Here is a 13,210-nt window from a genome sequence, read left to right as displayed (position 1 = left end):
CTCAGCCCTTCACATCACAGGGACAAGTATAGGAATAAAAACAGGTTGTTTTGTTCGAAGAAACTATTGTCTTCTTCCCAAGTGTCAATGCTACTTCTTGTGACATTCATGAATACGAGGGAAGCAGATGGTTCTATTGGCACATTATATAATATCTTGTAACCTTTGAGTGTGGCGAAGCATCTTGATAGAAAACATTAGCCAAAAAAATTGTGTAATTCTGTTATAACCTGAGTTTACAATATTTGTAAACACCATATTTTTAAGTTGAAATAAATTAATAATGGAACTTGGTACATGTATAGAGTAGAGGTCTAATACTTTTAAAAGAACTTCAACATGATATTTATTTCAATTTTAAAAAAATCAGCAGAATCTATCCTCGCTCCAGGGTTACTTTGTTATGAACATTTTTGTTTGTTTCCATAGCAATGGGTGTTGGGAAAGACTACAAACATCTTTGAAGAAAGACAATTCCAATAAATTTTGGTTAAACTGTTAATCTACATGGGTCCAAAATGATATTTAGGAGCTCAATGCCTAAATTAATAATATTATTGTTGTTTAGGCGCTTTTTTAAATGGAGAATCTCTGGCAATAATAATAAACGTGATAATGCATTTGAATTAAAAAAAATAATGCATCAACCTATTTTGTGCATCTTTATAGTCATTGGTTATGAAGACGAAAGTTGATGAACAGTAACTGTTGCTTACAAAAATGGTCACCCAAGACAATAGGAGGTATGTAAGCTACAAACAAAATGCTACTTTTGATAAATATAGACAGGTGTTGATATTGAAGATTACTGTTTATTATAATACCACTATATCATTAGCATGGATGGTACCTTAACATGTCCCACAGTCAACATAGACTGCCACAACCTGATGCACCTTGTTGGGTGTGTCTGTAAGTTTATAAGGATGTAAAACTGAGTCATAATATGGATAGAGCTTTCCTGGTTCATGGAACTCTACCAAATACAGCTCTGGATATATTTTATTTTCATGTCATAAATATAGATAGTACCAAATATCATTTATGATGTTAACATCATGGCATATTTAAATGCTTTGTACTTGTCCACTGATAAGGAATTGCTTTGTTGGACCAACCATGGGCAGGTTAGTATAAGTAGTGCATTAAATCATAAATAGTGGAGCAGCAGGATTCAGTCAAACCGTCTCCGTGGCCTTGTGGTTAAGGCGTCTGCCTACGGAGCGGGAGGTCGTGGGTTCAATCCCGGGCTGCATCATACCGAAAGACGTTAAAAGCTGGTACAAGTAGCTCCCTTGCCTGGCGCTTGGCATTTAAAGGGTAGTGCATGGAAAAGTGGTGTACTCAGTACTGGTTCAATCCAGGAAAGTTGTATCCCGTGTATCAGTGCTTTACACCGAGCATGTTAAAGAACCAAGAGGTCTCTTCGCAAAGAGCTAGGGTATCGCACCCAGATCTCTTGTATCTCACTTCTATCTCATGTCACTAAAGGCATTTAAACACAATTTAAGTCGGTGTCAAGCCATAATGCAGCCAATGGGCGCGGGCAGACCTTGATAAACTCAAATAAACAAACTGATTCAGTCAATATCTCAGCTAATTCCAACTGCAAACAGATGGTCTGACACCTGCCTACCCACACAGAGACCACTTCCATACCAAAAGCAAACACACAGAATCAAACTTGGTTTTGATAATAAAAAAACTACAGTGTATGTGTGTTGTTTCTTTTAATTTATCATAATTATGACATAAATATCTCTGTAACATTTGTTTTCATATACAAAACATTGACATAGAAATATAATTGAACAAATGTTTTCTTAATTTACAACATACATGTTGGTGTATTCAATACATCATCATAATAATTTGTCAATTTTCAGTTGTAAAATAAAACATTCATACGAGTATATCATTAAAGACCAAACAATGAGTCCAATTACTGTGAATGCAATACAACACAACCTCACGGTCTTTCCTCAAGAAAATTTTGCTGTGTATTTTTGTTTTGTTTTCTGAGTAAATCTTTAAATTGTAATGCATCTTTTCCATGAAGTTATTACATATTACAAACTCTAATTTCTTTTCATTACCACAACCAAAGCCTTACAAAGGTTAAAGTAAACTATACACACACATAGTATGTATAGGAGGAGTTCATTGTGGTTAACCTCATATACTTTAAAACAAGTTGATTGATTCTTTTTTTCGTAACATAATGATCATGTAATTTCATACTAAAATATAACAATGCAGTTTGTCTTTTTATAGAAATTATTTCCATATCATTAACTTATAAATATTAACATGCATCTTGAACCCATATGTCCAGCATAATTTGTTGACTACTATTTACAATATGTACATTTTAAATATCAACAATCCAGTATCCAATAACTTCATATCATGTTTATTTCTCCCATGATATTCACTGGTTCATCATACAGTGTTTATTTCTTCCATGATATTCACTGGTTCATTATATAGTATTTATTTCTCCCATGATATCCATATAGTGTTTATTCCTCCCATGATATTCACTGGTTAATCATATAGTGTTTATTTCTCCCACGATATTCACTGGTTCATCATATAGTGTTTATTTCTTCCATGATATTCACTGGTTCATCATATAGTGTTTATTTCTCCCATGATATTCACTGGTTCATCATATAGTGTTTATTTCTCCCATGATATTCACTGGTCTGCCCTTGTACTTCTTTGATATCTCACCCTCCATCTGAAAAGAAATAAAATAAACTCAAAACTAGAGCTATCACAGGAGTGATGAATACCCCCGCATGTTGCCTGGACACAGGCATGGTGAACTAGTCATTTGAAAAGGGGCAATAACTCCGTCAGAAAAAAGTGAAGTGTAACAAAAGCCCAACTTAAATTGTATTTTATTCTGTTTAACATGTGTATGAAAATTATTTAAATCTGTCGACCCTTTCATGCAAAACCATCCGAACACAGTTTTATTTTGGCAACTTCTCAGTTGAAATTTGGCACATAACTCCGTCAAAATAAATACCCTTTTATATACCCTCCACCCCTTAATTTTTAATAATGATATTGGGAAAAAGAATGCATATTGCAGCAAATGCTTATTCCACGATGGTCAAGGGCTTAATTCAATAATTACTGAGTCAAAGTTAAAGGCCCTGCTATTCAAATATGTATTGTCACATGTAATACAAGTAAGCATTCGTATAAATATCTTTAGTTTTTTTTTAAGTTATGACCAAACCAACAGCATTTGGATGACTTCATACTTCACACATTTGTTGACGGCCATCATACAATTAGGTTACATAACTCCATATTTTATATGTAATACAAATTATGGTCCTTGATTGGCTTAGAAAGTATGGTTCAAATTAAAGGCAACGTTAACTGAAATCGCAAATACTGTCCATTCAATGCCCTTCATACATAACAGTAATTCACAGCCATTACAAAATTAGGTTACCTAACTCCATATTATCCTAATTACAAATTAAGGCTCTTGATCAACTTAGAAAGCTTGGTTAAAGTTTAAGGACAACTTTAGGTTTAATCCCAGATCTAAAATACCATTTGTTCGATAGACTTCATAATTCACAGAGTTACCACCATCACACAAATAAGTTGCACAACTCTAATTTTCTCTAAATACAAAACCATCCGTAATTTACTTTGTTGTTGACTTCTACATTTTGACTTTTTTAATATTATATTTTTAGGTTATTTTTGACATTCACATATAACATCATTAATGCTTTTTTTTCTAAGACAAAGGGGTGTATAGTCAAGGGCCCTGTCCTTTTTCAGCTCTTGTTTCTTTTTAACAGGATTTTTTCTATTTTAAGAAGCAGTCCCACCTGCTTCTGCAAGACTTTAGTTTTCTTAACAAGCTCCTGAACCCTGGGTTGTAGTTCTCGTTCTTCATTGATTGCCTCGTCCCGACGGGAAACCATCTCCTTCTCATAGAACACCATCTTGTCTGCTAGCGTTAATGTCTGACGCAGTGAATCCTTCACCCTCTCAACATATCTGAAATAAGAAGAAACATAAATACACAATCATCATCTTCATCATCATCATCATCAGACATGCTTCATTGCCAGTAAATTAAAAAAAACTAAATTTAGTTTACTGCTAGTAAATTTAGTTTAAAAAGTTGTCATTCCTTCCTTTTTCCTCGTTTATTTTTTCACATAATTATATTGAATACAAATCAAAACTTAGTCATTTCTATAATAGGCATAATAATTTTTATGACTTTTCTATATCATACATACATAGGTACACATGACAGCAATGTCCCCTAAGCTTAAAATTTTGAAATGATAATCTATGAAAAATATTCTTTTTCTAAATATTTCTTTTTGTTATGGCTCTCGAGTTATATTTTATTTTAAGTATTTTCCATTCCTTGTCGTGGGTTTCGGACTTTTCATTATTAATTGATTTATTAAGTTTAATTAATCTCCTGATGATTAATCAATGTTTATTATGATATGTTAAATATGTATGTCCAACAGAACAAATGGGTAAGAATTTTTTTAATTGAGACATAAAACTAGCTAAGATCAGAAGCACCCCTGTTACCTGGGTGAGTTCCTGATCAGCATGAGATGTTGAATCTGTACAGAGGTGAGACGAGAGATGATGTTCTTCACGTCCGTTGCCATGGTTTCCACGAGCTTGTCGTCCACCTGTATCGACGTTGGGGCAGACTGGAGGTTACTTGTGGCCAGGATGTTCCCTGCATTGTGCAGCTCAGCCAGACGCTGAACAAGGAATGCCTCCAACTGTTTTATGGAAAGTAAATATTGACATACTAAACAATGACCATGAACACACAAACAAAAAACAGCTATTTTGTTCTCTCTCTTTTGTATATTCAACTTACCTATTTATTTAACTTTATTATCTTACTAACTTATAAAGTACCTTTAATGATGCTTATAGAAACTCTAGCATTAATTCAATTTTAAAGTGAGTTAATGAAATTTATAGAGATAAACAAAAATTTCACTCAACACATACAACCCTTTCAATTGATACAAAAAATAATTTTGTGTCACCATGCAACCAATATTGATAAAATGTCAGGTCAAAATTGTTTTATTCAAATGATACTGTTCATTACATGCATTAAAAACCTCGCATCTAACCTGTCTATTTAAGTAATAATACACTTAATGAATTGTAATTTCACTTATCAAAAGTGATTTCCTACCTCCATGAGATCGTCAAGGAAGAGGTTTCGTGTACGAGGGTTGTCCAGTATAGTCAAGGCCTCCTCTCCTACAGCCACGCCATCTGGAAAATATACACAATCAGCATAATACCAAGTGTGTATGGTTGAAATATAAGGCGTGTTCAGGGGCTGTATTCAATAAGCAACTTGGATTGAACTTAAAATTAATATTAGAAACTAAGTGTTTTGATTGGCCTGTAAATTTAGCTGACCAATAGGCTAAATGGAATCACTGAAGCACGTCTAAGGCTAAGGATAAGACCAATATTGAATACTGACCCTGGGGCCTATATAAACTTATGTCCTAAGAGACTGATTTGTAAAAAGTCATCAATTTCGTACCTTATTAAACTACGAAATACAAATGCTAAAAATATCTTCTTGTTAAATTGCTCCTACAAATCTTTGTGAAATACCCCCTGACTCGAGAATCAAAAGTGCTTATCTGTATCTTAATTTTATTGCATTGATGGTAAAAATTGCTGTTAATGTTAAAAATAACAGACTCAACTATTAAATCTTTACACGCCTGTCATCTAAAAGAATGATATAAAAAAGGTGGATTATAAACTTCACATTTCTGATTCAGAGTTTCAGACTATGGTTTAAGATCTAAGTGAATATGTAGAATCCATGCCCCATGCCCCATAATTTCAACAACTACAATATGTTTTTTCAATATATCAAATTCCTTCAAACCTTTAGCTGACTCCTCTGTAGGTTGTGCTGGATCATCCAGATCTCCCCAGTTAATTTCCTCTCCCATCTCCTCTACCTCTATGTCAATCTGGAAAGGTAGAAAAAAAGGCTTAACAATGTGTCAATCTGGAAGAGAGGAATAAGCTGTCAATCTGGAAGGGAAGAAAATAGGCCTAACAAATGTGTCAATCTGGAAGGGAAGAAAATAGGCTTAACAAATGTGTCAATCTGGAAGAGAGGAATAAGCTGTCAATCTGGAAGGAAAGAAAATAAGCCTAACAAATGTGTCAATCTGGAAGGAAAGAAAATAGGCTTAAGAAATGTGTCAATCTGAAAGGGTAGAAAGAAGACTTGACAAATGTGTCAATCTGGAAGGGTAGTAAACATGCTTAACAAATGTGTCACTCTGGAATGGTACAAAATAGGCTTAACAAATCCATGTGTATATGGGTCATTGAAACAATGCAAGCTTCTGTTGGTTTGCAATGGAATCTGCTACATAAGAAACAGTTTCATACATGTGTAAGGTTGATTTCTTCATTAATCTCTTCAACTTCTAAGTATACAGGGGACTTATCCATAAAATAATCTATCTTGACCTATTATATAACCTACCAAAATGTACAGGTCAAGGACAGGATACCTGCAAACTCATAATTCTCTTTTCTGTTATCCAGTCTTGAATGTATTTACCAAATTGAAAGAAACTTTGACCTTATTATGGTTATACAATGTTTTCTTTGTTCCATAACCTTGACTGTTGATAAAAACAAGATATGCCCCGGACAAAACTTTAAGCATGAAAATTAACAAAGGGCAATAACAAAATATGGAAGCAAGAGTAACAGTTCTTGTGCTCTGCACTTGCCCTCAATGAGATCTATCTACATATAAAATTTCAAGTTGATACCAGTTAAAGTTTACAAGATATGCCCCGGATAAGAGAAAACGGGATGCGACCACCACCGCTGACAAAAGTAACCCCTATATGTTGCCTAGTCAGGCTAAACAAAAACTACAGAGGATGCCCTCTGGTCATGGCTACATCATTATATTCTCTACTGTTTTCTATATTTTGTTGACCTTGACCTTTGACATTCATGTGTTACCTTTCCCTCATCAGTGCCGCCACTCTCCAGAGTGATACCCGAGATGTCAAAGTCTATCTCCGCAACATCTCCACCCCCACCCCCTCCTCCGATGTCCCAGTCTATCTGTAATACATTCACAAAAATAATGTTACAATATTGAACAGACTTTGTGTTATTTATATAATTTTATTTTAAAAACAATGCATAACCACAATTTGTAAAACACAACTGCTTTAATTTGAAATAAAAAAAAGATTTAACACCCCCACTCTCATCCTTCTCCCCAATCTGTCATCCCTATTCCAATACCACCACCCCCATTTTCACTCGAAACATCAGCCCTCTGACAAGTTTGCTCCTTTATACATCCCAACCCCCTTCCCCTCACACCAACCCAATCCCCTTTTCTCTTAGGTATAACAAAGTCAGCTACCTGCATGTTAACTGGTTTACTCATTTCTAATAGATCTCTACCTCCTCCCCCTCCCCCTCCCCCTATTATCAATGGTGGATAAACCATTCCACCTCCTCCTAATCTTTGTATATTTCATCAATCCTGCTTCATGTACATACACAGACTGGTCCCCCCCACCACTCACCACATCTGCTTCCGCCACCTCCTCCTCATCTCTTGTATCTATGATGAAGTCTGCTTCCTGTATACTGACTGGTTTACACCCATGGTTCCACTGGTATGTCACAACATTCCCGTGCTCCTGCACAAACCTCAATAAAGGCACACAGTCCAAGTTTTTTAGTTCACTGGAAACAGAGAAAGGCAAATGATAGAAATATGGTTCTATTGTTGGTTATATGACAGGTATTGAACATTCTGTATTTGTTTACTTGCAGTCAATTAAAACTATGATAAGTTGTCCACATGTGATCATAAAGCTAGTTAACTTATGTACGTAAATGATTTGATTGGTTAACAGTCATGATATCATAAACATCTGTTCATAAATATTGACCTGTTCATAAATATTGACCTGTTTATAAATATATTGACCTGTTCATAAATATTGACCTGTTCATAAATTGACCTGTTCATAAATATTGACCTGTTCATAAATATATTGACCTGTTCATAAATATTGACCTGTTCTTAAATATATTGACCTGTTCATAAATATTGACCTGTTCATAAATATTGACCTGTTCATAAATATTGACCTGTTTATAAATATATTGACCTGTTCATAAATATTGACCTCTTCATAAATATATTGACCTGTTCATAAATATTGACCTGTTCATAAATATATTGACCTGTTCATAAATATTGACCTGTTCATAAATATATTGACCTGTTCATAAATATTGACCTGTTCATAAATATTTTAGCTAGTTTTGACCAAACCAAAGAATTAAGTATTATACATTTGGCTGCTGAATGATAATATTATATTAGCTATCAATTTAATTTCAAACCATTTTATTAACCACAAAATGAAAGAAGGCATGTAAGTACAGTACTACTATGGTAACATTATTAAGCTTTTTGTCTAATGAACTTGTCTCTGGGGATTTTCAGGCAAACAATAGATATACTAGTAACTCAATTATATTTTAAGCCAGAGCTAATGTCCGTGTTACTTAAGTGGGTATTGTATGAGGCAACATGTTTATCAAGTTTCAATTTCTAATTCCTGAACAGTTTTTTATTTCTTTTTCATGAGGAAGCCACCACTGTTAACACCAAGACAATGACAATACCTTGTCTTATTCTCTCTTTTTTGAAAATTAGACAAGTTAAAAATAGAAAAAACACCAAGGCTTGGGTAAGGAATATGGATAGAAGGGGTGTCATCCACACTTAAATTAAGTTCACATTGTAATAGCTGATTTCACATTTATATGTAACAGCTGAATGCAGTGTCTTGGTAAAGAGAGCTATTTGGATTTTAAACTGTTAAAATCAGACCCTGACCCTTTCATGAGGAAGGCCGAGAAATCATGGTAGTAAGTGACAGCTGAGCAGAGTCTCTTCGCCTCTTTGGCAACCTCTTCATACACTTTTGGTAGGTCCTTCACAAGGGCAGATAACTCAGACTTGATCTTGTCACCCTGAATATGTGAAAAAACATAATGTTACATACTATAAAGATACTCTTGCATATTATGATTTACATGTATTTTATTCGGTTTTGACATGAACAAATAGCACACAAGATGATTAACAATAAGTGAGAAATGCCCATCTCATTTTGGAAATGACACAACGCAAGAAAGAGAACAATAACTATGAGACCACAATAGCTGGTTAATGTATTGAAACAAAATCAGACAGGTTTAAAATATAAAATTATTTAAAATGAATGATAGAAATGAGATTTTATCCATAATATTGGGGTATAACAGCTCTGTACTGGACTGTTTTTAGTTAGACCCAGTTAAATAAGTCCTGTAATCCTATTATCATATGCTTAGGGCCTTAGACTATTAAGGAATACCAAAGAAGGGCTTATCTTATGCTTTCAACCACAAAGGCAACATTTGTTTGTACCTTAATTCCCAGCTCCTTACAGCTGCTGGCATATTTCTTCCTCAGATCTGCGGCCTTGCTTATATAGTCTGCCTCCTTCTTATCACACTCCTGTTAGAGAAAAGTAAAAAAATAATCAGCAACAATGTAGTTTTAACTTATTTATATTAAAAAGATTACGAAAAAAAGGAATTACAATACTGTTTTATACTTTCGCTCTTTTGTATGATGTTACATCAGAATGTGGTGATAGGCGGCCGCTGTGGCGTGAAATGGAATGGTTTCATTGGTAACAAGCAAAAGTGCTTACTACCGGTTCTTCCAGTTCTACCTGGCCCCGATCTCTTGAAACATCTATATTTCTTAATAAATTAATTAAGCTATTTTTGCTCTGGTATAATTGCGTAATATTTACATTCTAAAACACTTCATGCAGTATAAGGGAAATTATCTTGATGATAACTTATTTCTTATTCCTAAAATCAAGATTAAGGAAGAAAGTTGGCTTAAAGAAATAAGCTTCTCCTTTAGAACTTTCAAGAAATTTCATGCTGGACAATCAGCCAGCCATGGAGTAATGTCCTTCAGAAAATGTCCGACCTCCATATTACAGAGCAGAAAATAGGAGGCATAGTAATTTCCATAACGAATTCTCACCTTTTGTATTTGTTGACATCTAGAGATTTGTTTCTTCAAGGCCGGAATCTCATAAGTCACATTTCTCATGATCAGTTGGGCAGTCTCAGCTGAAATGCATGTAATTGTTACATAGAATAGTCAGTTAGTCTCAGCTGAAATGCATGTTACTTAACCAATTGGGCAGTCTCAGCTGAATTGAAATCTTTATAATATTTGTTTCTATGTCAAGAGCTTTCATCACTTATTTCTAAAATTATAGATCATAGTATCATTAAGAACAAAAATCAGGCAACATTCTGATTAAAAAGGTATACTGATTTCTCTCAGTTCAATCACGAAGACAGCTCTAAACAGATATGAATCTTTCAACTGAGCATAAACCAGTATTGATATCAATTTGAGCAGCCAAGAGAATGTGCCCTTGTAAAGACTAAAACCATGACTGAAACCTCATACCTAGAAAGATACCATCTTTTTCATAGATCCTGATTATATCATTCCAGGCCTTCATCTGCTGTGAAGAATACTGTCCAAATATATTCTTCTCTCCAGCAGAAGTTTTCTTTAAGAGTTCAACAAGCTCCAAGCAGGTAAAGTAAGTGACGTCTGTAACAGCAAAAATGAAATGAGTCCATGAAACCCATTGCCGGTAGCGTTTTGTTTTTAATTTCTATTTAACAATATTACATTGTTAATTGTTTATTTTTATAGACTTACATTTCATTTGTCATTTATGACTGAAGAATAATATTCTATGTATATAAACATCAAAGTATTTAACAGCTGTAACAGCTAAATAATGTATTTTAAAACAAATGATTCCATAAAGAAGAATGAGATACATACTCCCATTCCCAACCAGTGTCTTAATCTGCTCATTCTCCTGTAATGTGTGAAGTTCTGCTGTGATTTTCTCCTGAACGATCAACGAGGCCGGCTGCCATTGCTGCTTACAGTGACGCCGATTGATCAACCAGTCTGGGCAAACAAACAATGGCATAGGTTGATCAACCAGTCTGGACCAACAAACAATAGTATAGCTTAGTTTAACTTTTATTTCTTATTTCAAGGATTGTGAAAAAGATACATCAAGTAGTAAAACAGTTTTGTTGGCACGACATTGCTCGAGAGCACAGTCTTGAGTTGTGGGGAAATCCAGAGAACATGGAGAAATCCCACTTGTCTGGCTTGGTGACCTTAGACGAAACTCACATGTGCCCAGGCCAGGAATCGAACCCAGGTACCCTTGGTCAGAAGCTTGTGATATAACTACACAACCATTTGATATAGATTGAGAGGTATTATGTGGGGATTGACAGATACATACTCTATTATTGTGTGGACAAGATGAGTTTTATTCATAGTTGTTTTCAAATCAAATTTAACATCATTGACAGTTTTTTTTAAAGTTTCAAAGTAAAACTCAAGATTATTAGGAACTACAAGTTCAGGAGGTATAAAGACTATACAGCCTACAAGATAACTTTCTGTTATATGGCACTGATTGAAAGACTTTAAGGCCATGTTTAGAAGATGAATTGCCCAGATTAAAAGACCAAACAACTAAGATCAGCAGATCTGAAAAGGTCTAGGTTGGTGGCCATGGTTCAGATTAGTTATCTAATCTTGGCTGTATGCTCTTTGATATATCGGCCACATGTCTTTCAATCTGGATTATACAGCGGACAATCTAGAGTGCACTTTCCACAAAACTGGGTAGTATTATCTTCCTATCTGGCCTATAAATCAGCCAAATTTTCAAGACCATAGTGTAAATGGGCAGTTTTGTTTACTATTCATTCAAAACAAGTCTAAGCTGTCTTTTTATTTTATCAAATATCTGTTGTGTCTGACTGTTGTGTCTGACTGTGACACTTTTGTTTACCAAGAAGTTTGTTGAAGTGGATGTCTATGGGAAGGTTCCCGATATCTTCCTGCATAACTGCCTGATGATGCAAGTGTCAACCATACAAAGCTGAAAGTGAAAGTGAAACATACTCTCAGTGAGAAATAGCTTTACTGTAGATAACAGCTCTAGCCTCTACTAGCTACAATAATGCGCATTTAGGAACCTTTTTTAACATTTGGATATTCATTTTGTTCCCTAAATGCCACAAGTTGACTGATCCATATCAATGTTATATATATTCTTCAACTGTAACTCCACAAAACTTAACACTTCACTGTTAAATAAAAACACAAAAGTTACACTTCATTTATACAAGCCAATACGTTTTACTTATAACACTGAAATGTTTAATGAAACACAAATAATAAGTTTAATTTAGATCGACTTTTATCAAAAAAGCAACGCCATTTTGAAATACCTAGCAACTGCCCGTTATCTTTCCCCTCAATATACTAAGCGCTGGAATCTGTCATTCTTGGCTAGGAAAACAACAAGTGGGATATGGACGCGTAGAGTCGCCAAATCAAAAATCGTCAAAGACTGTGAAGCGTCTGTTTAAATCGACTATAGCCTCTACATTCATTTTTATTTTTTAATTATTACATATTCATTCTCTCTATAAATATGGGGTATGGAATAATGTAAGTCCGCTCTTTTAAAATAATAAATATGAGCGATTCTATGCTGAACATATTGTTCATCCGAAATCTTTTTTATCCGAAACAATATTTCAAATGGAGTTTGTCACATTCGAAAAGCCACGATCTTTTGAATTGATTCTGTTCATGCAAGTTTACGACAATTTATAAAGCTTATCGAAAGTAACCAGATAAACACTTACAATGATGGATATTTCAGAAAATATGTTTTCGATTGACGTTCACGTCCACTGAAGAACTGCTTGATCAACGATTTCAACAACTTTAAGGGAAAATCGATTGATGGAAAAGTGTTAAACCGGTTGTAACTGACAGCCTATTTTGTCAGGTTACGTGTGGTTATGTTACACCCCCGATAAAGCTTTACTTATGGAATAAATAATATTAAAAAAATATAATTCTTGTTTTTTTAATACAAGTTACAGTTCCCACATATTTTCTTGTAACACATATGTGTATCATGTATTTCTTTAGACC

At 34.3% G+C, this 13,210-nt stretch overlaps 1 protein-coding gene across 1 annotated transcript; it reads right to left on the bottom strand.

The window, feature by feature from the left end:
* Positions 1-1,723: 1,723 nt before the first annotated feature.
* LOC128234788 (CDK5 regulatory subunit-associated protein 3-like) lies at positions 1,724-12,993 on the bottom strand. Its single transcript, XM_052949305.1, has 14 exons — positions 12,916-12,993; positions 12,051-12,140; positions 11,012-11,143; positions 10,622-10,771; positions 10,184-10,272; positions 9,548-9,637; positions 8,972-9,108; positions 7,641-7,803; positions 7,060-7,164; positions 5,951-6,038; positions 5,231-5,313; positions 4,597-4,799; positions 3,867-4,038; positions 1,724-2,743 (listed from the first exon to the last, which is right to left on the bottom strand). The coding sequence occupies exons 2-14, from the start codon at positions 12,103-12,105 to the stop codon at positions 2,672-2,674; spliced, it is 1,539 nt and encodes a 512-aa protein (XP_052805265.1). The 5' UTR covers positions 12,106-12,140; positions 12,916-12,993; the 3' UTR covers positions 1,724-2,671.
* Between the last annotated feature and the right edge of the window lie 217 nt (positions 12,994-13,210).

This window comes from Mya arenaria, chromosome 5, assembly GCF_026914265.1.
Source record: "Mya arenaria isolate MELC-2E11 chromosome 5, ASM2691426v1".
Taxonomy (NCBI): domain Eukaryota; kingdom Metazoa; phylum Mollusca; class Bivalvia; order Myida; family Myidae; genus Mya; species Mya arenaria.
The sequence above is the reverse complement of the archived record's forward strand: the minus strand, read 5'-3'. Positions and strand labels throughout refer to the sequence as shown.